Source organism: Protopterus annectens, chromosome 14.part0, assembly GCF_019279795.1.
Source record: "Protopterus annectens isolate FY-2018-M chromosome 14.part0, PAN1.0, whole genome shotgun sequence".
NCBI classification, from domain to species: domain Eukaryota; kingdom Metazoa; phylum Chordata; order Ceratodontiformes; family Protopteridae; genus Protopterus; species Protopterus annectens.
Genome location: NC_056748.1, coordinates 416333721 through 416360950, shown reverse-complemented (window position 1 = coordinate 416360950; position 27230 = coordinate 416333721). Strand labels below are relative to the sequence as shown.

General features: G+C 39.0%; 1 protein-coding gene across 2 annotated transcripts in view; it reads left to right on the top strand.

Annotated features, from left to right (window-relative positions):
• Nucleotides 1-27230, top strand: part of FANK1 (fibronectin type III and ankyrin repeat domains 1) — a 1042588-nt gene that overhangs the window by 179202 nt on the left and 836156 nt on the right. For both annotated transcript variants that reach the window (XM_044056182.1, XM_044056181.1), the window contains exons 2-3: nucleotides 6905-7082; nucleotides 9469-9593. In XM_044056182.1, coding sequence (XP_043912117.1) covers nucleotides 6905-7082; nucleotides 9469-9593 — 303 coding nt within the window. The remainder of the gene's footprint in view (nucleotides 1-6904; nucleotides 7083-9468; nucleotides 9594-27230) is intronic.

Sequence of the window (27230 nt, the reverse complement as noted above, 5' to 3'; positions counted from 1 at the left end):
CAATCCACCTACTGCATGTCTTTGGAATGTGGGAGGAAAGCGGAGCACCCAGAGGAAACCCACGCGACCACAAGGAAGACATGCAGACTCCACACAGAAGGCACCCCAGACGAGAATCAAACTGGAGAACCACTTGCTGTGAGGCGGCAAAGCTAACCGCTGCACCACCGTGGCCACTCAGATTCATTTTCTCATTCAAATAATAAAAATAGTTTACAAGTCAATGACAGCAATAGGGGTCAGGTGTCTAGTGTCTAGTGTTTCAAGTGTGGAAAGTGAGGAAAATATTCCTTTTACTACTCAAACCAGTGGCACAAGCAGTCCACCTCCAAATCAGGAAGCTTTTGTCACTGGGGGAAAGAAAAAAGGCAAGAACAAAGGATGTTAGCCTATACACAAGAAATTTTCAATCTTAGTCATAGAAAATTTACTGGTGTTGAAATTAGAGTGCTTAAGAAAGGGTTTTCTTTCTTGCCAGCAAGAAAAGCAAATACAACAGACACCATTTTAGATTTTAAACTATTTGTACGAAAGTTAAATCTGAAATAGCTGTATCATGGTTTGCAAAATCATGAAGGTGGACTTTTTAGAAAGAATAGAAATGTCAACCCTCCATTAGTTAACACTTTAGATATTTTTCTGATTTATGTGAAAATGAGATATATAAGCTACACATCAGTCAAATGTTTGGAAAATCTCACTAAGGAGGAACACTTGGCTTTAAAACAGTTAGCATCATATAGTGACATCAGATATATGAAGGCAGACAAAGGATTAGGGCTTGTTATCATGCATAATCAGGACTACAATAGTAGTATAAGGAGGTTATTAGCAGAAGAAGACAGATATTCCAAAGTGTCTAAAGATTTTGTCAGGAGGAAATTTCAGGAATTAGACATTATTTTATTGGATTTGTTATGCCAGCAATACATTTCCATTGATTTGTTTGAATATTTGAATGTCGAGCAACCCCAATTAGGGATGCTTTTTGGCATCCCTAAATTACACAAAGATGTGGAGAATCCTCCATTTAGGCCCATTGTGTCTGCCTCTTTTAGTAAAACTTCAAAATTTTCTATATATTTGGACAAAATATTAAATCCTATAGTGCAAAGTAGTAAGTGGTATCTTAGAGATTCATGGATGTTTTTGGATGAACTTCGACATTTTGAGTTTCAGCGAAATGAAACTTTGTTATGCACATTTGATGTTTGTTTTTTATATACAGCTATAGATCAAAATGAAGGAACAGAGTTCATGAGGTTATATTTAAACAAAGTGGAATGCAACGAAGATATTTTTGTACTTTGTCAGCTTATGGAATTGGTATTACACAATAATTTTTTTTATGTTTGGAAAAGAAATTTACTAACAGTTGAGTGGGGTAGCGATGGGAGCACATATTGCTCCCACCTTTGCCAATCTAGCTATATGTTAGTGGGAAGTCGCTTTTTTGGAGAAGATGGATTTATTTAAATATGTCAAATATTATAGGCGTTATATAGATGATTTTTTTTTGTATGGGCTGGTAACAATGAACAGCTTGGTGAGTTTTTCCAAAACATTAATCAGACAGTGGCTTGGTTGCAATTCACTATAGGTGGCAGAGGTACAAAGGTTAAATTTTTGAATGAGGAAATTGAGATGGATCTTGTTAATAGAACATTTAGAAGTAATATTTTTAGAAAGAAAACCTTTACTAATAATTATCTACATTATGATAGTTTTCATTCTAAGCACATGAAAGTCAATGTTTTTAAGAGACAAGCTATTAGACTGAGTAGAATGGTCAGTGATGACCATCAATTCAAGGTAGAGTTAAATGTCCTCAAACCGTTATTTATTAATAGAGGCTATTCTAGTGATATTCTAGAAGAGGCATTACAATATATTATACAACACAGGAATGATAAATATTTGCCTATACTGAAAACAGGGTTTCAAGAAAATAAATTCAGTGAGGATGTAAATAAGAATGATGAGTTGAGGCATGCATTTCCAATACCTATGAGTGTTGATGGGCCTGCAATTAGAAAAGTTATACAAGAGAATTGGAAAATTATCTTGGGTAATGAAGAATTAAGCAAGATTATTGGGATGCAACCAAACTTTATTAATAAAAAAACTAGAAATTTAAAAGAAATTTTGTAAAATGGACATAGAGATGAGAGCCATAATAGAGTTGTCACACGTTTAGGGACATTTCCCTGTACAAATTGTAGACAATGTAGATTTATGATGGGTGTACAAAGTCATTATTTTAAACATATAAAATACACTGTGATAGCTAAGGATAGATATGATTGCCAAAGTGAAGGATTAGTTTATTTAGTAGTATGTTATAACTGTGAAAATTTCTATATTGGAAAAACCATTAGAAAGTTAAGACACAGGGTTAGGGAACATTTATTAGCTATTAAAAAGAAAGATTTAAGTAATGCGCTAGCCAAACATTCAGTGACGTGAAAATTTTAAGAAGTTCACCTTTTTGTAATAGAGAAGGTGAAAACAGATAAGTTTGTAGGTTCATTCAATCATTTTTTGGAAAAAACTGAATTGAAATGGCAAATCTTTTTAAGAGCTGATGTAACGCCTGGCATCAATTATAAAGTTTCTGTCAAAAGTTATTTAAATTATGTTAATTTTTAATTTTTTTGTTATAAAATTTAGTGTTTGTATGTATTGCAAATATAGTTATATTAAAAATATTATTACAAGTTTACATTATATACATAGTTTTTTATTGGTAGATATTGTGTTAAGGAAGTGACGGTACTGTTTAGTTGAGTGAATTTTATATTGACATGTCCTTTTAAGGATTAATACTAATAGGAAATGATGTTGAAATAATTGTGGTATAAAAGGAAATGATGTGAAAGGTAGATTTTGTAATTCTGAAGAAGTTCTGTAATAAACGGGACAAAAGCGCTAAATTTATTCTGGCTCCAGTGTGTGTTTTGTTTTACTGTAAATTGTTTATTGAATATATTGTATCAATGCTTTCACTGATTTGTAACCTCACCTTATGCCGTTTACTATGCTTCTACTGTTTTATTAACAACTATCTGCATCTCTATGTGATTTTGTAACCTCATTTATGCTACTTTCTGGTAAATGATTTAGTATAAGTATGTTTCTGGAGCTTTTCTCCATGGGTCTGCGCTGAAAAGGTAAACAAATGTAAACAAACAAACAAATAAATAAATAAATACATGGTGGTGACAGCTCTTTTGCTGAGCATTGCTATGCTACACTTTTTTATTTAACTTTTTAGACTATTTTTAGTACACCAAGCATGTGCATATTCCATCCCTTACTGGAGCTGTTTAGTATCAGTGGATGAGTAACCATACCCAGCTTGTAATCATCAGCAAACTTGTCCAAACTCACTTCTGGGATATTGGCTTTGATGTCTTTAAAGTAAATGCCAAACAAGAGAGGATCTAGCACAGACTCCTGTGGCACCCCACTCATAATGTATTTTCATTCTTTAATGGCATTCCCAGATGGCAGATTTTTTCTCCACACAGCATCATTCTTGGCAAGGGGAAGGCAAAAAAAATGTAAGTTCTCTCATGCATAAAATGAGATCTTGTTGCAGGCCCTCCATTTCCATGGTCAAGTACTGTTTCTGCCAGAAGAATGCTGACCCTCCCTACTATGACTGTGCTTGGCAGGATGTTGTCTCACATTAATGGCTTTGATGGTGAAGACTGAAACTATGAGCAGGTCAGCTGCAGGGCCACCAACATGATTTACAGTGCACACAGTCATGCTGCTCACCTTTAATGGGAGTACAGGACAATGAGAGATAGGCCATTGGTCAAATCGCCATCAATGGAGAAGGAGAAGTTTCTTGCTAATCTGCATGGAGGGATCAGACTTATCTTTTTACCAAGGTTTTGTGTTGAACCTTGGAGCTGAACTGCAGCATGTCCCTACAGTGTCTACTGGGGATGCTCCAAGTATGTTTTGGTATTGTACTGTATTGTTAAGATGCATCTTCCAATCTATATAGTGTTGAGCATGGCAGTGAATTTGTGTTTTCCATGTTATGTAGGTTTATCAGGAGTGCAAAGCAAACAAGCACCTGCACAAGGGGAAGTTATCTTTTTCAGTGATGCCACTGTTAAAACATTCCTAGTATTTATGCACTGATAATAAAGTAGAGGTGATGGGTGGTATTTATATTGGATTTTGAGCTTTGGTGTCTTCACAGATGATGTACTATCTGGCTGCACCACCTGATGTTGGAGACAAGTCCAACTCTGATGGCACTTGACTGTGATAGTATTGAGCAACTGGCACCGTCATTGAGCAGACTGATAGTGTTAGGTATAAGGAGTGTCCAAAGCAGATCGTCTAACTATGTTGTGGCCTCTGTGCCTGTGGACACCAAGCAAGATACAAAAAGAGTTCAACCAGGGAACAGGTTGTTGATGACACATGAAGTCAGGAAGTGTCTCTCAATGCGGCGTAGTCCTCAATGTCTCCCACAAACTCCATAGGGTGTGTGTGTGTGTGTGTGTGTGGGGGGGGGGTGATGTTTTGGTGTCTGTGGATGCCATAGGTACTGGCTCCAGAAACTAGCCATGTCCGTGTTTGAAATTCAGCTAATGTACAAGATAGTCCTAGAGGCTTAGGCTAGCAGTACCTCAGTCTTTGCAGAGTGGGTCTCTATATTGCAGGACATGTGTGATGAGGATGGGATTATTTGGGACATTCTTGATAGATTCCATTGTCTACTGGTGTAACTCAGTCCCTCCCTTGTTCAGGGGACTCATGCCAGGCATGCATGCGGACGACTCAACACTCATAAACACAGATAGGTCACCTACTAAGCTACTAGCCAAAACCCAAGACTGTCTCACTACAGTTGAAGACTGGTTACTACATCGCCATTTGATCCTCAACCCAAAAAAAAACAAACTATTACTCTTCCAGCCTACCCACAAACCTACCTCCATTCCCTTTTCTGTTCAATCCAAGAATGGGACTACTATATCCCCAGACTCAAATTCCAAATTACTAGGTGTTACCATAGATAACAAACTCAGATTCGACCTACACATTAACCAAACTATTAAAACAGTTAACAAAAACTGGGGTCTCTTTATAGAATAAGATCCTTCCTTACTCCCAAAGCAAGAGAAGCCACAGCCCGCTCTCATCTCCTCTCCTCACTCCTTTATGCCTCACCCATACTTACCAACCTGTACAAATCTGACCTAAATAAGCTCTCTGGCTGCTACAATCATATTGCTAGATTTGTTACTGGCCTGCCTTACAAAACCCATCACTGTATCAACCTGCATAACCTAGGCTGGGTGGAACTACCTAACCTACTTCAACAAACCCAGCTAACTATAGCTTACAAGATCCTCCATCATCCAGATTCCATCCCTGCACTGCGTAATTTAATCACCCCATATCTAAACCTAACTAGTCTGCGCTCAGCAAACAGGCTACTTGCTCAAACAGTCAAATCCTGCAACTCTGGAGGTGACTCACTGTTTGCAAATTCCATTGGTAAAATATGGAACTCCCTTCCGCCTCAACTCACCACCATCACCTCTTTATCCAAATTCAAGCAAAATCTAACCCTTCACTTTAAAAATCAATGGCTCTGTCAATGTTCCAAGCCTGACTAAACCTTCTACCCTCCGTAACCCCACTTCCCCTCATGTCTTCCTCTAGGCTCTTCCTCTATCTAGCATCTACTCTGACATTTTTCACCTTCTAAACCTTATATGTAGTGAGTTCTTCAATTACATATTCCTACTGTACCTACATAATAGTCCTATATATTTATCAATTATATTACCTCATCGTACCTATGTATTAGTCTTAGTATAGAGCAGGAGTTTCTCTGATCTCTTGTCTCTTAATACCTATGTATTAACTATCAAAACTTGTAACATTTTCTCTGTTTATAAGTATGTAAACTAATGTCAAAGTGGGAACATTTTCTCTGTTTATAAGTATGTAAACTAATGTCAATGTGGAATTTATAAGTATGTAACTATTGTCGATGTGGAGCTTTTCTCCCCGGGCCTCCGCTGAAAATGGACATGTATCCAGTCGGATTTTCCCAGTCAACAAATGTAAAATAAAATAAAATAAATAAATAAATAAATAAATGTAACAGATCCATCTCTGGCTCTACTGTAGGTAGCCTCTGTGGATAGTTGGCCTTTGTCATAGTCATGCAGTGCCACCATTTTCACAGCAGCATCTAGTGTAGAGGTGCATATGGGTAGGAGAGGGCAGCACTGTAGATGTAATGCTCACACCAGTGCCACGTGATACAGGAATTGCTGACAGTCACATAGCATATTTACCTCAAGCCAAGGCCTAGTTGCTACCTGTGATATTCCAGGGAGAGGAAGCTGCCATGGATGGGGCATGCACAGAACGTCTGAGCATCTCCCATGGATGCCCTGGTTTGTATTTGTACCAAAAATAGCTCAGGAAAATTCATGAAAGTATGAGGCATAAAATTATGCAAGAAAGCATACAGTGGAAATAGGAATGGAGCACAGAAACAAAGCAAATACACAGAGTTTCAGGGGCAGACTGTATTCCTGTGCTGTCTAATGTGTGTTTCCTTTCTTTAAATCATAATTTATAACTTGGCTTCAAATAACTTTCAGGAGTAATACAAAAAGCACATGTTCGGGGATTTAGATTGTTTCTAAGTTTGAGCTTGAACTAGACAGAGCTAGTCAACGTATTCTGCAAAAGCATGAAAAATATTGTTAAATATTTTGTACTTCCGGAGCGTAAGCGAGACATAAGGTGCATATTAAAATCAGAAAGCTTTAAGTTGTTCACTGTAACAATTTTAAAACTAGTTTGATATGTTTTCATGCTTTTATATAAATTGATGCATTTATCATTATAGAAGACACATATAAACTAAAGCCAGATCCTCCAGTTGTTGGCAAAGTGAGTCATCATTCTGTTGAACTCTACTGGGATCCAAGTGACAAGCTACAGAAAGTATGTCACCCTGATAAGAGACTAAGGTTTTCTGTTGAAGAAGAAGACCCTCAAACTCACAGATACGGTATTGTTTATGTGTAAGTGGGTGTTTTACTGTTTTAACATTGTATTAACATGAATGTTATGAAAATATTAATCTTTAATACAAAACATTGTTAAAAGGAAATGAAGGACTTATTTTTCTGCATAGATTTATAAACATTGGCAACCATGATAACTGACTAAAATCACTATCAGCTAACCGCTAGTTGCCTCTGTTTGCTTATAGTGCCTTTACTCCTCTTTTCCTTTTTTAAGCACACCTTTATTGAATTATCACTTGTGACATAGGCAAATGTACAATTACACAAAAGTAATCAAACTGTATTAACAAATTAATATTTACAAGCATTATATTTCACATATATTGCTGTATGTCATATAACCTAAGCAACATTACATAAATTATTCAATTCCTGCCCCTTTTATAAACAAGAAACAGCTTTATTAAACCACCGCTTACGCCTTAAGCAGTCATACATTTATATAAACGAAAACCAACTACACTGACACAATCCTAGTTGCAAGCATTTTACATCACAAACCATACTGACACACTCCCAGTTGCAAACATTTTACATCACTTATAATCTACCCAGTCATTTTCAGTCAAACATTACATAGCTCTTTTAAGTCTTGCTTTCATTTAAACCTCATTTCCCCCCTGTGTTTTACTCCTGTCTCCCTTACACACACACACACACACACACACACACACACACACACACACACACACACACACACACACACACACACACACTTAAGTAGTGTCCGTTGTTCTTGTTGATGAAAGGTTTATTATCGAGTGCAGAAGATTTAAGTGCTTTACTGTCTCATATTTTTCTCCCTGTATGCTTCTTATGAAGCTGCATTCTGAACAGTATGCATATGAAGGTTATCTTGATCAATACACAGCTCCTGTTTATTTCTTTCTTTTTGTTTTTGTGTGCATGTGTATTTTGTTTTTTGTTTTACTTGTGGAACTGTCCTGGAAATTTAATTGAGATACAGTTCATAACATCTGCCCTAGTTTGTGGCTACCCTTGTCTTAATAATCAACTTACATTGAATGAGACTGATATATACCTTTTGCCTGATCCTTTCCATTACTGAGTTGCTGTCTTTCCCATGCTTGCAAAGCAATGCTGTTAAGGGTTTGTTATTCATAGCAAAGCATTCAAACTCACTGCCCAAATCTAGACAAGATGAAGACTCACTGACTGCATCCACTGTTTACTAAAATAGTAACTGAAAGGCAAGTCAGAAACCTTTGGCACTATTTTGGTACATTAGCTTTTAAGTTACTACAGATGAAAACACACACACACACATACTTCTTACTCACAGCATTTTTATGAAACTCTGTTTTGTTTTTTTCCTTAGCAAGCAACATGGACATTTTTACATGCATAGCAGTAATATTGGTAGTCACTGCATTTTACTTTGAGACTGTTGAAGGTATGAATTCATGCAGTTTATCAGGGGCAAATAAAATCTGTCATTTTGGCGACTGTTTGTATTCTGTTCTGGTGCTGTGAGGTGCCATGAATAAGATCAAAATATAGTTATGGAGAAAAGGATACTTCTACACTTAAGTAGCTTCACATTCACACAGCATCGTATAATACACAGTAATTAATGTTCTGTTTTATCTTGCTGATTGACCAAATACTGTCCATTATCTTGCCAGTCTTAAAAAAAATAAGTTTATAGCAATCCTTGTAAATCCCAGATTCACCACAGGTCATTGCCACAGAACTTTTATTAGATAGCAGTGAATCATGTTAGAGCTTCCCAGACCTAAGGATCCTAGTGCAAGTTGAAGTACAACCAGTTCAGTATCCTGGAAATTGAGACACTGCTGTATGCAATCCAGGCCTTTTGGGGCCTGAACGTTATAGACATTTAAAAGTGCAAGTGGTTATATCTCAGTAATATGATTCTTCAATAAGCAAAGAAGCACACAGTTCTGTGCACTATGCTGAATGACCAGGATTTTATCGAACTATGGTTGTACCAGAGGAATCAAGTTTAGTCTAGTCTGTGCTGAGATGCCAGCCTACATTATTTTCCCTTCACTGCATTCAATTTCTTTTTCTTCATGTCTTTGATTTTACTTATATAATTTTGCTGTCAAAAGCTTCTTGAAAATATATTATTTGTGGAATAGGAAGTTTCATTCATTCAAAGAGTTTATTTTCTGAGTTATACTGAAAAATAGATACTAATTTAAAAGAAAGTACATTATTATTTGATGTCTGTTTTGTCTGATGAGTTTATTTTGTTTTAGTTGGTTTTCTAGGAAAATCTTAGTATAGTCTGCTTTGAGTAAGTGAATCAAAACTTTAGTTTGCTTTTGTAAACTCATGCTTTGTCATTCTGCACTGATGTTGTACAAGCAATTAATCATTTTAAATTTTACAGAGGGTATGGAAAATGTCATGTTGTGGAAGGTCTTGAGCCAAACAGTGTTTACAAATTTCGTCTGAAAGTTACTAGTTCATCTGGAGATTATTCCTACAGTCCTGTTTTATCTGTGTCAACCACAAGTGAGTTAAGATCTATTGCTTTTTAAAATACTTTATTGTTTTCCCTGTAACTTAGATATATTAATACACATTATATATATTTTTGTCAAGTAGCTACTAAATGTGAAAGCAGAACTTTGGGGCATGTTTTTAATTTAAATCCCAGCAGTAAAGCATTTATGGCAGTGCACCAAATTGCCTTTCTTTAAAGAAACTGGTAGAATTTCCAGCTAAAATGTTAGATACTTAAAGCTGGTAACTTTTCATATTTTGCAGCATCCATCGGTCATCTCAGCCTGTCAGAATGCTGTGTTGTTAGATTTTTTTTTTTTTTGTGACAGAGTTATATCTACCATTTATAACGAATCAAGCAGTAGCTCTTAGGCAAGACAGAATTGTTTAGTAGATAGTATGTGAAACACTTCTGTCTTGCCATGTTGTATTTTCATTGTATAGTAATGCAACAGTAAGTTCTTGAGATCAAACATGGATCTTGGAAGCTGGACATTAAGGTTAAAAATTATACGGGAACCTCCAGACACTGGACCCCACCCAGTTTGGCTTTGTTAAAGGCAGATCTTGCCTCCTAAATGTGGTCGACTTCTTTGAAACAGTCACCGAGGCCATAGATGAAGGGAAGGTGGTCCACACAGCATATCTGGACCTCGCTAAGGCGTTCAACACCATCCCACACTCAGGAATCATAGACAAACTCACCAGCTTAAATATCAACCCCCATGTCACGAGATGGGTTGCCAATTGGCTCTCAGACAGAACCCACACGGTAAGAGTGGCAGGTGCCATGTCTGACTCTAAACCAGTCACAAGCGGAGTCCCACAGGGCTCAGTCCTGGGAACCCTCCTGTTCGGTATATATTTCTCCGAAGTACAGGCAAAGACAGAGGGACTTTGGCTAACCAAGTTCGCAGATGACTGTAAATTGGGTGCAGTAATTGACTTTCCAGCTGACACAGACATCCTGCAAAAGGGTCTCACAGAGACAAACACCTGGTGTCAAAGTCACGGCCTCAAGCTAAATGCCAAAAAATGCATAGTAATCCCATTTGGGAAAAACAAAGTACCTACAAACTACCACATAGATGGGAATCCACTAAGTACAGAAGAAGTAATTAGGGACCTGGGTACCCAAGTAGATAGCATGCTCTCCTTTGATAACCACATAGCCAAAACGGTCAGGAAATCCTTCTGTGTGGCACACCTGATCACAAAGGGTTTCTCATCCAGATCCAAGGAGGTGATTGTGCCCTTTACTCCTCACTCATTAGGCCCATAATAGAGTACAATGCCCCATTTGGGATGTACCTCACTAGACACCTGCAACAACTAGAAAGACCACAGAAGTACCTCACTAAGAGGATTAAGGGCCTTAAACAATTACCCTATGAAGCACGACTAAAAAAGCTCCAGCTCTTCTCAGTCGCTTACCGTCTGCTCAGAGGTGACCTATGCCTGACCTATAGGGCCATGTCAAACCCTGAACTAATGGGCATGCTTCTCCTCAAAAGAACGAGATCCCTCAGAACCACTCATTCTAGCAACTTGAACCTATGTACAACAATAAACAGGACATGCTGGGGGGCATAGATTCCTGTCCCAGCAACTCCCCTCACTCTGGAATAGAATCCCAATCCATATTCGACAGAGCTCCTCTCTGACCCTCTTCAAGAGAAATTTTGATGAGTGGATGGGTAATCGTAAGTTCTACCCTGGGATCACTTCAGGAGCCCTGCTGACAGAGGCCTAGGTTACTAATCTAATGGGGAGGCAAAAGCCATCACTCTGTGGCTAGGCTTATAAATGCCCATGGGCAGATAGCCTAGTACTTACCTATGAACCTATATGCCTTATTAATCTTATCTGCCCATAGTGCAGAATTAGTATTTGGGGTTTAGGTGCCATTTTAGCAGTTTTATTGTCACTATATTTGCACACCATTTGCCATAGTTAATCAAGTGGTTGTCAAAATGAAGTATAAAGGATAATTCCATTAGCCATCAAAATGAAGTATAAAAGATAATTCCATTAACCTGGTAGCAATTATTTTGCTTACAAATGTGTCTCTAAATATTTTCCAAAAATTGCAAATCTATTCATAACTTTTAACTGAAAATTGCATTTTTTCTTTTCCAGAATGCTGCATGTGTAAGAAAAATATTAGGCTTTTGCGAATATGTAAATTTAGTTTGCATATGAGTTGTCATGGTGGTTTTAATACTTCAGTTTTGGAATGATATGTAAGAATTTGCTGTATTTCACCAGAATGTTTTTTTTTTTTTATTCCTTTGTATTAGTTCACTGAAAAGTATTTTTACTATATCCATTCATTTTCCAGTTACCCACTTTATCCATTACAAGATCATGGTAATACTGGAGCCTATCCCAGCAGCCATTGGGCACAAGACATTGAAACCAATTAAGGACAAGGTGCCGCTCAGTCAAAGGATACACACTCTCACTTACTCATACATTACATGATGCATATGGGCAATCTGAAGGATGCCAGTTCACCTACTGCATGTCTCTGGAAGGAAACCAGAGCATTCACAAAATTGTTGTTTACAGTTCCCATACTTATGCTAGACCTAAAAGATGTTTTCCCAAAATAATAAACCCTATTCTCTGCAGAGAAAACCAATGTGGATGCAGTGAGGATACTCAGAGTCTGTGAAAAAGGTAGTCCAGACAGGGGTTCAGACTTGAAAATCTGTTGTTGTGAGGTGGCAAAACTACACACTATGCCACTGTAACATGCAGTTGTATATCAATTTCATAAAAAAGTTCATATGAATAAATACTGTGATTACTACGCTAAAGTTCAACAGAAAAAAAAGCATCAGTTTTAGAACTTCAGTGAATATGTATGAAGTCCGCGAGGCTCTTGCTGCATTACTTATACAAGATGACGTGTACTGACCAAATAGTTTGGAAAGGAGTGAAGGATTTAATGTTCCTATTATATGTCTTTCTTCCACAGGTAGTAATTATTAGGGGTCAGTTTCTGTTTTTGGACTGAAAAATTAAGTAATTATTTATATATATATATATATATATATATATATATATATATATATATATGTGTGTGTGTGTGTGTGTGTGTGTGCGTGTGTTTGTAGATGTATACGTACATACATACAAACACAGCACACCCATTACCTAACCTGCCCTGCTTTTAACAGGAATATACTGTTAATAGAAACTTTCTAATTAATGCTATTACTTTCTGTTGCATACCAGTTCTTTCTTTTCTAGGTAGATTTCCCAATCTCCCCCTCTCACTTTTTTGGGGCACTTTTTCTAAAATGAAGAATAAAAACTTTTTAAAATCTGCACAACTTGTAGGTAGAATATTTATATATGGTGTTTTTCACATCCCTTTTTGAAATAGAATATAAGCTTTCATATATTCTAGTTCTTAATGGTCTTTCTGTCTTACTTATGAAAAATGCCTCACATGTCAGGCACTGTGCAATGTAGACCACCTCCTTTGTATTACAGTTGTATCTTCTTTTACACTCAGTAACTCTAGGATAATTTTTTACAACTATATTCTTTCTGTCCAGTATAAATCTACATTGTGTACATGCCCCACATCTGCACATCATATTATTCATCCCTTTATTGTTTATATTATTTCTTTCAAAAATATCCTTCAAATTCCTACCTGTCTTAAATACAAACTTACTTATGGTCCTAACACATTCCAGCAAATTGTAACTACCAAACACTACGTTCCAATTCTTTTTAATAATATTTTTAACATCAATATTATTGGTACTGTTATAATGTAAAATAAAAGCTGTCTTAAAATCTTTATTCTTATTAGAAGCCACATTCATATATCCCTTACCTTTTAAGATTGGATAAAACCTTTCTTTGCTGGCATTTAAAATCTTGTCAGACACCTTTTTAATAAAATCCTTTGGGTAGCTCCTATCTGTAAACATTTTACTCAATTGGTGCACCTCCACTTCAAAGTCTTCCTCCTCTGAAGTCATACGAGATAGTATCACAAATTAACCCTTGAGTAAATTCTTGTTTGGCCACATGTGGTATGAGCAATTAAAGTGCAAATAACTATTAGACCAACCCACTTTTCTATAAACGTTAGATTTAAATGTTTTGTCACAATCTTTACTCAAAGTAACAGCCAAATGATTTATTTCAGCATAACTGTACTGCATTGTGAAATTAAATGAAATCAGTTACAGTATTAATAAACCAATTAAATTCCCATAAATAATCCAATGTCCTTTCCATAAAATCAATATTTCTTCTATGAATCGGAAATAAGACACAAAGGAATCACTGAAAGAACTCCCAAAGATGAATTTGTTTTCCCAATACCATAGCAGATATTAGCAAAGATTGGGGCAGCTGCTTCTTGCTTTACCACCCCTCTCTTTTGCTTGTGATAATCTTCTTCAAAATACACAGAACTATTTAAAAGCACTGTTGCCATCAACTCTACCACAAAATTAATTATTTCTTTGATAAAAAACAATCCCAGTATTTAAGGCTTCTTGAAAGCATTCCATCCCTTCCACATGAGATATAACTAAAGAGAGATCTTTGTCATCTGTAGTTACAAAAATTAAACGTTCATCAAAATTTACCTTGGCCAATTCACCAAGACAATGCCAAGAATCTCTTAGAATGTATTTCCTATCTTCACAGACATTTTTTGGCATAAAATCCACCATTTTGTCCAAAGGTTCTGTTTTTGATTCCACTGACGCCAGTATAGGTCTAAGGGGAGGTTTGTAGATAACCTTATGCACCTTTGGGGTTCCAAATATCGATGGAACAAGTATCATTTTTACAGACATCTCACTGGCTAACCCATTATATTTCCAAGAATCTGTTTTACTATAAGCCCGAGTCACTTCATTCTTTGAACGCAATTCAAAATTAACATCATTATTAAGGTAGTGGTATATTTTTGTTATTTAGTCCATTGTATTTATAAGAATCACTCCTTCCCCTTTATCTGGTTTCATTACTCTAACCTCCTTATTATTCACCAAATTTTTCAATACTTCACTCTATTCTTTTGTCATATTAAAATATTTATCTGTCTTAACATCCCTGTCATCGATACCCTTTTACGTATTTTTTCAAAATCCATAATTGGTGGTAATAAATAGGGTTTAAAATTACTTGACCTTGCAAATTCCTGGATTCTGTTACCATTGCCATTAGAAAATAATATATTTAAAATTAATTTTCCTAACAAATAACTTCAGTTCCAGTAATGTATCTACCAAATCAAATGATGGGGAAGGGACAAAAGTAAATCTTTTTTTCAAAAATATCAGTGTTCCTGTTTAATGTCAATGCTACTATAATTAAATATCTTAAAAATGTTCATGTATATTGCTCTGGTATGTAAATCTCCTGCACATTAAATGTTAATAAATTATCACCTTGCCCCTTCCCCCTCTGCTTTTCTGATCCCCCCATGAAGGTAGGAATTATAGTTGAACTTGAGTCTTGATTCTCTTGGGACTGCAACCTGGGGGATCTCCTTGGTAAAGGTTGAAAAACATCCAGGGGAGGGGGATAAATTCCCCCCAAAATTGTCACTGTTATGATGATCCTCTGTAATAACCCCTCCTTGAGTTATCTGTTAAGGGTCACTAAATACCTGAGGGTTGTTCCTTCCTAACCCTTGTCCATAATCTTCTTGTTAATTGTTTCTCTTGTCATTTCTAACACCTTCTCTAAAATCTTCTTGCCTATTTTTTCTTTTTCCTATTCCATTAGGAGTTGTGTATACTGTTCTATTGTCATATGCAACTTTGTTCCTAAAACTTTTTTGTCTTTTCTTTTCATAATCTCTTTACAAAGTAAGTCTGTCTTTTAAACTGCATCCTCATCCATTAATTCATAAAATTCAAGCAATGAATCCCTCACAATTTCCTTGTGGATTATTTTCAAATCATGAACTAATTTGATAATTTTCTTTTTATTGCCATTAATTAATAATGCTATATATTCCAGAACCATTCAATCAAATAAAATTAATAAATTGTCATGTAAAATGGAACCTTGTTCCAACCCATTAAGGTATATCCACAGTCGTAACCCTTTAGGTGCGTATCCTGATTTAATACAATTTTCTAAATATAGATATTAAGCTGCATCCCTCTAAAATGTTTTAATAACTTCTCAAACTTTTTAATTTTGTCAGATAAATACAATCTCACCTCACTTTGTTCTGTCTCATGAGCTTCATAATTTATGAGAGTATAAGATTTGTTGAGCCTTAAACTTAGATCCCTTGTCTTTACTCATCTGATGTTACACTCGGATCTAGAAAAGGCTGTCTGTTCATCACCATGCCCCATCTCTAAAGGAGTATTATTAATTTCATGCCTTTTGCTATTTTCAACTCCCTGTCCTTGCATCAAGATGCTAATGCAAGCCATTCTACCTGTTCCTTGTTGCTGATTCACATAGCATTCAAGAGGAACAGGTGCATGGTTATCTGACATCACTTCCTGATGTCTCAATATTGCCATTCCATTGTTTATAGGATTCCTATCAAAAATAATATTAATAGCAGGCATCTTCTTGTCTTTGGAGTGCATGTCCAATCCAGACCCTTCACCTGAGTTGGAAAATTGGTTAACAGTTCAGTTAATAACAATAAATCACTCTACATAGTGCTCTCAGCCCCTAAGGAACCTGAACATGCATTCCTACTTTTTGAAATCTTCCATATAACATCAGACTTGAGCACACTGGTTTATACTTAGTTTGCTGCAGGCGTGTCTATGATAAACTGTGCCTGGCTTTCAAGCCACTACAGGATGAGGAATTTTGGCTTTTAATGAACGTAGATCTCCTGGAATCTGCTTATCCAGAGCTAGGGTATTTACATTTACAATAAACAAGTACAAAATAACATTGAGATCGAAATTTATTTCTCATTCTGTGGTTTGTCTGTGGAATGGGTCATCTTTATTCATATGTAAAAGTGAATAATTAGCCACCTTTAAAAGCTCTTTGGACTCATGGATAGGCTTTTTCACTGAATATGGAGTCTATGTTTTAATAGGCCTTTTAGGCCCGTTCTCAGTTATCACACTCTGTGAACTATGAACTTATTAAGCTGCTAGAAAGAGTATGTGCTAGTTAACCAAATGCAGTAGATGTCCCGAGGGCAGGTATTTGAGTATGTATACTTATTTAATATCTTTGCAAACTGAGCCATATACATTATGAAGAATATTGCAAAGTTTATTCAGGCCAATAATCATACTTTGCAGTATTCCGATTCATAGACAGCCCCCCTTGCTGCCTAGAAGTGCCATTGTGTGAGGTTCAGATCACCACATGCAAATGTGTTATTCTTTGGGAGGGGGCCCTCCAGCCACACTGCCCAGTTTCCAGGCAAACTGCCCAATTTCAGTGCTTGTGTAGTTCAAGATTCATAGACACCCAAACTACTCTAGTGTGAGGAAAGGTAAGGATCCAAAGGCATTAAGTGTGTACCACATTTTTATGATGCATAGCTATGCCTTTTGATGGTGGGAATCTATGCAGAGTGAATCCGAAACACTTATTTCTGAAGAGATAGTTGATGGAAGTAAATAATGGTACGAGTGAATGGGAATGAATGCGTGTGTATGTCACTGTGTGTGTGTGTGTGTGTGTGTATGTGTGTCCTGGACCTGGGAGTAGACGTTGATGCCTGTGTGTTCCTGTTGGTACGTGGTATGTAGTACATGTGGTAGTCTTGCAAATGCATAGTGAAGCGATTTAGAATCCTGCAATTTCTCAGGTGCTGAGATGTTGCTGATTAGGGAGTTAAGAATCTGCAAATCAAGTAGTGCTGCAGCGCAAATGAGCTCATCAGTGCAGGGTGATTTGCACTGGGATACTGACTTTGATCAGTTCAATATTAATTTTAGGGATATTTAATGTTGGTAAACTAGATGCCTATGTATGTGTTAGTAAAGATAAGGCAAACTACTTATTAAGTGATTTTTATTGTTACTAATTGTTTCCATGTGCATTATTTTTACAGCTAATAATAAAGTATTTACATTTTGTGATGAGATAGTAACTTTTCATGTTACAAATTTTTGGAAAAAGGTGCACCCTTGTTGGGTGGCAGTGAATAATGTGGAAATATGAGGGAGCTTGAGTTATTAGGGAAGAGTTAGCACAGCAGAGAGGAGGATGTTCTAGAGCTGTGAATCATTTTTAACACCATAGCCATTGTGCTGGGTGTAGAACCCTGATTAACCACTAAATATCTTGAGGTGGGGCTTCAAAGAATTATTACCCAATAATGAAACTGAAAAATAAATGCTAGAGCGTATGGTATGCTGAAATACACCGTTGTCTCCAATATGTTTTAGTTTTTAGAGGACTTATTGCCAAATGCTTCAACTGTAATGCACTGTAATGTGGAGGAGGAATATGGGCATTAACACTTAGGCCTACCAATCCAAAGACCTTACCAAGATCTTTGGTAGTATGGTTAAACAGTTACTGTAGAAAACCAAAAGTTTGCAAACTATCAAATATGGTGATATCCATCTGCAACATTTTGATGAAGATTACAAAACTCAGCTGTAGGCATGGATAAGACCCTATAGTAACACAAAGTGAGCTTTAAATAGTGGAATATTTAAGTAATTGTGCCACATACGTCTTCCATTAGTTTACTGTCTACAGATATCTAGATAGTAAACTGCATGCTTATGATGCTGTCTGGATATGCTTAGTGCTATCTTTTTTTATTTTCATTTTTTTAAATATTTTTTTAAATATCTTTTTTTTCTTATGCATGCAAGCCATCTAACTGCTGCTATTAGTGTGCCCATGTGGTTCCCATTATCAACATCTAATTTTACTGCTGCCATCACCTGGGCAGCCATAAGGGTTTTCTGCTGTTTGCCTTACTGTCTCTTTCAGTAGTGAATGTGCATGGTTGCCAATGCAAAGGCTTACTAAGAGTGTGGGCATTTCTGCACATGCCCCATGAAGGCTATCACATGAATGTTACTTTACTCAGACAGCTGCATGTTCCCACTCAATATACTGAATGCTGTGGACCTGTCTGTCTCCATTTGGTAATAACATTGCAGTGGACTGGACTACATTCCTTCCTCCAGGATAGTTAGGCCATCTTTGGCCACTTATTGTCACCTTACCTTGTTAGTTCTTCCACTGCCTGTATCACTAGTTGATCCCAGGTCATTTGATTCCCAGTCAAGGCTTCATCCCTTAGTATCACAGGGTTGATGATAATTCAGTGTTGTTTAAGATATATATTTTTGTAACATAAGCTTTTTTTGTTATAACCTTACAAATCTTTCATTTACAGTTGAAAATTACAAAAACAACAACAACAAAATAACTTAAAAGGTTCATTGTGCACATCCTGGATTTTCTAGTACAGAATGATTGTTAATTTTAGCCTGTTATTATATAATTTTAGATCAAGATACCATTAAAGTGAAGTTGTTTTATCTCGCCGTTCATTCTTTACTGATGGGTTTGGAGCTGATCCCTCGGCTCCAAGTCGGCCAATTGCAAAGCTCGAGGTCTTCAAATAGCTCGAGGCCAAGTCCCTATCCCATGATGCACCTAGAGTTACCCCAGATCTAGTTTGTCGCTGCAACAGATCAGAGGTTGTGCATTAGCTCGGGCCAGTAAAACTTTTTTCATACTTTACTTACTTATATTGATATTTAGGTAGTTTTAGGTAGTTTCAAATAGTTTTATAAAGCTCTTATAGTTTTTTGGTGTGTTTACCTACATTGCATTTCCTTCCCTTAGTGTGCTTTAAAATTCTAGTTGGCCTCTTCTTTTAGGCCTAGTTTAAAAACTTTTTTTCTGATTACTAGAGAGTATTTAGTCAGTGACCTTTTGTAAGTATTTATACTAAATAGTTAGATAGTATATAGTTATTTGCTGTGTGGTTTGTTTAGCCTTAAATTTTTTAGAAAAGGCTTGGATTTGATAATTACTGTTGAAGATTTTGCAGTTGACAGTAATTTTTGTCGGATATAGCTATTCTTTAGAATATCTTAGATAAGGTTTGTTGTGTCCTATAGCAACTATCCTGTTTTTCATTGCATAGTCTGCTTTATACATTTCATATTGTGTGTTTTAGACAGACTTTTTTCTGTCACTTTAATATTTACATTAGTATTACTCGGTGTGTGTGTGTGTGTGTGTGTGTGTGTGTGTGTGTGAGAGAGAGACTCAGCCTGATTTTATTTAAGGCTTTTGTTGATAATTACTGTTAAGAATTTTTTGTGGTGACAGTAATTTTCTCTCTGAGATTACAGTGGCTGACCAAGAGAAGCATCCTAAGTCAGGTTTCAAAAAGTGCCCTAAATGTGGCAAAAAGATGTCTGTAACAGACAGCCGTGTAAATTGTGTGTACTGTCTAGGAACCCTGCATTTACAGGATAGCTGTTCTATATGCAATTCTTCTCCTACAGAGTTCTATGGGAAAGGAAAAGAAAATTAATAGACAGAGGTTTGTTGAAACCATCCTTCCAAGAAGCTTTGAGTGACCAAGATGGATCCAGCAAGTCCTCAAAGTCTTCTAAGACTTCAGAATCAAAAAAATCAAAAAAACTCTTTGACTTTGGCTCCACTGACATCGGAACCGACAGTCCTTTCTTTTTGGACCCGGTCCCCAGTCTTGGAACTGGTATCCGAAACTCCTAAGAGTCCATTATTACAGTCAGTACCACCTTCGGTGCGCTCATCTCAATGTTCTTTGTATTTCACTGTTGCAGTCATTACATTAGGGTTATCTGCTTGCAGGTAGCCCTCAGTTGGCCTGATTAACATAGTCTTGGGTCCTGCATCGGTTGCTGTCCCTTCTTCCATAACGTCAGGTCTTCAGGGGTATAAAACATGCAGCCGATGCCATTACATCAGTCTTTCTTGCTGTGCGGTGCCCGAAGCAGAAGCAGATGTCCTTCAAGAATGCAACTGCAGTCATAACATATGGGTTGTCCTGCCTCAGGCAGCCCTCGGTCGGCCGGATTCCAAAGTCTGGGTCCGACGTTGGCTGATGTCGCATTTCTCTCCGACGTCAGGGCGGCTGGAGTACATAAGCATCAGCCGACGCCATTTTCTTCAGTCTTTCTTGCCGCGCGGTGCCCGAAGCAGAAGCAGTTCGCAAGTGCCGGTCGGTCAGCTCCTGTATTCTTCGATTCCGAAGTCATTAAAAAAGCTAAGCACCCCGTTGGGGACCTTTTCTTGCCTCAGCCGATGTCAGAAATTACTGAAAAAGTTAACAATTATCTTTCTTGTGGTAAACAAATACCTCATAAGGATTTCCACTCTTACTGTCTTCCTTGCCTTGGCCCAGATCACGACGTCTCGGCCTGTGTAGCCTGTGCTCGCTTCAACAAGCGCACTCTCAGGCGCCGGGCGGAGTTTGCTGAAGATTTCTTCGGCGAAAAATTTGCTTACACAATGCTGTCGGAACTTCCGACATCGCAAACTCCCAAGAAAAGAAAAGACCGGGACCGACATCCTTGGCCCGCGTCTACCACCGACTCCACGCCAAAACCTATCGCGAGTGCTCCGGTTCCTTCTGAGACGGTTTTTCCACCGCTCCGAACCGAAGACACCGCATTACCGACGACTCCGATTCCGGATATCACTCCGACGCCAGTTATTGATTTTCCTCCGGATACCGAAACCGAGGAAATGCCAGAGACCATTGCTGTAGACAAGGTCACTCCTGCACGTGGAGCTGCCAGGCCTCCTATGGCCATGTCTATTAAGGCCTACACTAGGGCTAAGGCAGCCAGCAAAACAAAGCATCTTACTACTAAAGCCTTACCTCAGCCTACTCCAGAGACACAAATTATGACTATGGCTGCTGACTTAATTTCTATGATTAGAGGTTCACAGGCCCATCCTGAGAGAGGATCCCAGCCTCCTTCTGATAAAAGGCCCCGGCTTGAACCCTCTGACCCTATTCCGTCAGATGAAGATTCTGAGGACTCTGTCCACTCTGATGGCCAGGAAGAGCTCTTCCAGACCTATGAGGACTCGGATGCAGAGGATTCCATCCCCTCGGCCTCCCCTCCTGAGGATATTTCTTTTGGGGAAGTTCTGCATACCATGAGGGAACATTTCAAGTGGCAAGGCCAGGAATATTCTGATTCCAGAAAGCGCCTTCGGACTTTCCTTAAAAAAACCCAGCACAGGCCCTTAGCTATTCCTCCTGTGCTTGATGTTTTGGATGATTTATATTCTGACTCTAGTGTTACCCCTGACTCTCTTCCTCCTGCTTCAGCCAAGCCAGACAGGTATTACAGGGTCCCAGAAACACATTCCCATTTATTCAGGGCCCATACTGCTGATTTGGAAACTATTTCTCAGGGGCCTAAAGGAGTTTCAGCTTCCACCTCTAAAAATTCCTTGCCCTCCAACAGGGAAGCTAGGTCATTAGAGATGGGGTAAAAGGTTTACACTTCCACTACCTTATCTATGAGAGCTTTGAATTGCCTTTTTCATATGTTACAATATCAGGATTTCCTGTTAGAAGATTTACAGAAAACATTGGCTTCTCCTGATCCTTTAGACAGGAAGGCTTTGCAGGAAGCTGTACATAACTCTCAGCAAGTAAGCAATCACTTCCTGCAGTGTGGATATGATGCACTGGAAGCTTCATGTAGGGCAGCTATGACAGGGGCAGTCATTCGTAGACATGCATGGTTAAAAGATTAACCTCTACCAGATCATGTAGAGGCAAAACTTCTGGATGCACCTTTGGAAAAGAACAAGCTTTTTGGTGCTAATGCTAAGGATGTGTTAAAGTCCATCGAGGAAAAAGCAAAATCAGTTCAGACGGTGAAAGATTTCCTCCAGGTTCAACCCCAGATTCAGTAGGAATTGGCCTTCAAAAACTGGTCCTTTCCTAATCCTGAAAAGTTTCAAAGGGGTAAAACAGGCGTGGCCGAGGAAGAGGACAATACAGAGGTCCTTACAGGGGACGACAATGGCAGCCAGGAAACCAAAGAAGTGACACAGGGGTTTCACCTGCCCCACAGCCACAATCTCAATGACTTTCCTCTACTTCCGCCTACCAGGGAACAAGTAGAAGCTCCCTTGGGCGGGAAATTATCTCTGTTTGCAGAAAATTGGCACAGACTGACAAAGGACAAATGGATTTTGGATATTATAGACCAAGGTTACAGGTTCCATTTTCATACCTTACCAAGAAAACAAGGCATGCCAAACCTACCACAAAACCAGAGGGCAGAGGCTATCAAGCAAATCTCTCTGCTGACTCGGATGAAAGCAATAGAAAGAGTTCCACAACAAGAACAAGGCCAGGGGTTTTACTCAAGACTGTTCCTTGTTCCAAGAAAAGAATCTCAATAGAGACCAATACTGGATTTGTCTGCATTAAACACCTTTCTCATAGTACCAAAGTTCAAAATGCTGACTCTACAGCAACTCCTTCCCATGCTGGGCAAGGGGTCTTGGCTGATTACTCTGGACCTCAAGGAGGCATACCTGCATGTCCCTATCAGACACAGCTGCAGAAGATACCTCAGATTTCTTGCAGGGCCAGAGCATTATCAATTCTCAGCATTGCCATTTGGCTTATCTACTGCGCCCAGAGTATTCACAAAATGCCTGGCTTCAGTAATTGCTCATTGCAGGCTCCAGGGGATCCAAATTTACCCATACCTGGACGACTGCCTCATGCAAGCGGACGACAAATTGATGTTGACAAAAAACTTGGACTATGTCATACGATTACTTCAAGCTCTGGGATACACAGTCAACTTCCAAAAGTCAAGACTTCAGCCATCCCAGCAAATAATCTTCTTAGGAGCCAAATTAGACACAGCCTCTCAAATGGCTTACCTAACAGAAGACAAGCAAGAGAAGTTAACTCATTACTTCAAAGGTTTAGCAAAACTTACCCAGATGACTGCAAGGAGATTCCTACAGGCCCTGGGTTACATGGCATCCTGCATTCTCCTGGTCCCATTAGCAAGACTACACATGAGAAAACTTCAATGGTACCTAAAAAGCCTTTGGTCTCAGCACAGCAACAACCTGGAGACAACCATACCGCTCATTCCATGCCTACAAAAGGAATTCCTATGGTGGGCCTCGGTGAGCCAGGCAAACACAGGTATGTCATTCAAAAAACCACAGATAACACAGACCATGACCACAGACGCCTCAGACCTTGGATGGGGGGCACACATGGAAGGCAGGTGTATACAAGGACAATGGTCTCCAAAGGAAACACATCTGCATATAAACCAAAAGGAAATGCTGGCAGTAATGCATGCCATCGAGGCCTTTCAACACCAACTTCAACAAGGCCATTTACTGATACGGACAGACAACACCACTGTGATGTGGTATATAAACAAGCAAGGAGGCATCCATTCTTACCCCCTTTGCAGACTGACAATGCATCTTTGGGAAAAATCACTGAGCCTAAACATTCAGTTACAATCCCAGTTTGTTCCAGGCAAAGACAATGTGCTGGCGGACAGCCTAAGCAGGATTTTCATAGATCCACACGAGTGGAGGTTACATCCGAAGATCTTCACACAGCTCACTTCGACATTGGGCAGGCCAGAAGTAGATCTATTTGCCTCTCACCTCAACCATCATCTACCAAAATTCTGCTCAAGGACATACCATCCACAAGCTTGGAAAATAGATGCTCTCTCATTCAACTGGAATCTCCTAAAAATCTATGCATTCCCACCTCTGCCACTGATGACCTCAGTATTACTAAAGATCAAAGCAGAGAGACCCAGGGGGATCCTAATAGCTCCGGACTGGCTAAGACAACACTGGTATCCACTACTGCGGTGCATCTGTCACACCAGGAAGTGGGCCCTTCCCCAATGGCCTCTACTTTTGACTCAACACAACTTCAGAACAGTGCATCCAAACCTTCAGACACTGCAGCTAACAGCCTGGGAGATCCCATGAATAACCTCAACCTATCTCTCTCCAAGGAAGTTCAGCAGATACTAACAGAGGCTCGAAGACCATCCACCAGAAAGGTTTACTTAGCAAAATGGAAGAGATTCAGCATTTGGAATACCAGCATCTCATTCCAACTCATCTTGGAATATTTGGCAGATATGCTAAAGAATGGCCTCTCATATTCTTCCATAAAGATACATGCATCAGCTATTTCAGCTAGATATAACACTGATCCGCCTGTCTTTTCACATCCTTTGCTAAGGCAATTCCTCAGGGGAATCAAGAACATTAAACCACCAAGAAAGGCCCCAGTGCCAGCCTGGGACCTCAATTTTGTCCTAGAAAAACTGACTCTACCTCCTTTTGAGCCAGCAGCTTCAGTTGACTTGCAATTTCTCTCATGGAAGACAGCTTTCCTGTTGGCTATTACTTCAGCAAGAAGGGTTTCGGAACTACAGGCCCTAATGGCAATACCACCGTTCATAATTTTCCACAGAGACAGAGTTTCATTAAGGACCAACCCTACTTTTATGCCAAAGGTGGTATCTAGGGTTACTTTAAATCAAGCTATCCATCTGCCTGCTTTCTTCCCCAATCCTGAGAATAAGGGGGAAAGACTGTTACATACCTTGGACATTCACAGACAACTTCGATACTACCTGGACAGAACCAAGACCAGTAGGAAGTCTGAACAACTTTTTGTAGCTTATGCCCCTGCAGTCCAAGGAAAAGCAATTTCAAAACAGACTATTTCAAAATGGATTGGACATTGCATCAGATTCTGTTATTCCTTTCATGGAAAGACTGTTCCAGCCAATGTCAGACCTCATTCCACCAGAGCTACAGCCACCTCTACAGCATTCTTAAGAGGGGTACTTACTAAGGACATTCTAGAAGCTGCTACATGGAGCTCCGTGCATACATTCTCCAAACACTACAATCTCCCTCTATACTCCAGATCTAGAGCAGGCTTTGCTTCGGCAGTCCTGCAGGGTTTGATTGCCACACCATCTCTTTCCTAGAGCATTCCTCCTCCCCCAGCTAAGCTATGGTATTCTACCCATATGTTACGACTGCAGTTGCATTCTTGAAGGACATAGTACAGTTTTGTACCTACCATAAATGTAGATGTCCGATAGATATGCAACTGCAGTCGGATTTTCCCTCCCTCCATACCCCTCTATGCCTAGGGTCCACTCCTATCCCTGTTTCTCTTAGCTGGGGATATCTGTTATGGTGTATCTGTTTATTGCTCATTTATTTGTCTGGAATCCTGTTTTTGTCTTCCAATTTGGTTACAGCCTTCCTTGGAGGGCACCTGGCATCTGGGGCAAGAAACACTGAAGAAAATGTAGTCGGCTGATGCTTATGTACTCCAGCCGCCCTGACGTCGGAGAGAAATGCGACATCAGCCGACGTCGGACCCAGACTTTGGAATCTGGCCGACCGAGGGCTGCCTGAGGCAGGACAACCCATATGTTATGACTGCAGTTGCATATCTATCGGACATCTACATTTATGGTAGGTACAAAACTGTACTTTCGCAAGTGTCAGTCGGCCGACTCCTGAAATTTTCATTTTCGAGTTTCAGAACCAAAGCCTTCAACTAAAGCTAAGTACTCCATTGGGGAAACTTTTTCTTGCTCCTTACCGATGTCAGTAAAAGTTAATAATTGCATTACTTGTGGAAAGCGAATATCTCATAAATATTTTCATCCATATTTATTCCTTGCCTAGGCCCTGACCACGGTGTACCTTGCTGTCGGTTTTGTGCTTTATATAATCAGCGCACTATCCGTTGTCAGTATATTTTTGCCTCTAAATATTTTGGTTCTCGGTTTAGTTATCCTGAAATGTCGTCAGTTAGCCATCCGACTACCGGGATTCCAAAAAAGTGCAAAGATAAAGACAGAGACAGGCCACCAAGGTCCAAAACTGCAGACGACGCTTCTCCTAAGCCTGTCGCCAGTTCGCCGGTACTCAATGAGGTGCTTTCGCAGCCCCTGATACCCGCTACTTCTGATTTGCAGGCCTCTTCTGAGACCCATTTGGAGTCCAGTATGCCACGAGATGCTTCAGGTATGGGACCCACAGATGTCTCTACCTTGGATGGGTCCGGAGCCGCTGTGCAGACACCGGCTTCTGAGGGTGTATTCAGGCCTACGGACTTGCATAGTAAACCGATGCCTCCTTCTTTACTTAGGCCCAAATCTCAGACCATGCCTAAAAAACCGACACCCAGACCACATGCCCAGGCCTCTATGCCTAAAAACAAATTATAAGAATGGCTAAAAATCTAATAACTCTAATCAGGGGTAGCCACCCCCCCCTTCTAAGAGGCCTAGAACTGAAGTTGATTATGAATCTTCTGATCAGTATTCTGTTTTTTCTGATTCTTCTGATGATCTGGATTTGCCCTTATCTACTTATGAAGATTCTGATGCAGAGGACTCCATTCCCTCTGCTTCCCCTCCTGAGGATTTTTCTTTTGGGGAAACCTTACATACTCTAAGGGAACATTTCCACTGGGAAAGCCAGGATTTTTCTGATTCAAAAAAGAGGCTTAGGGATTTCCTTCTCCTACCTCAGCATAGGCCTTTAGCTATTCCTCCTGTACTAGACATTGTTGATGATGCTTTTTCGGAATCTAGTTTGGCCCCTGATTCCTTGCCT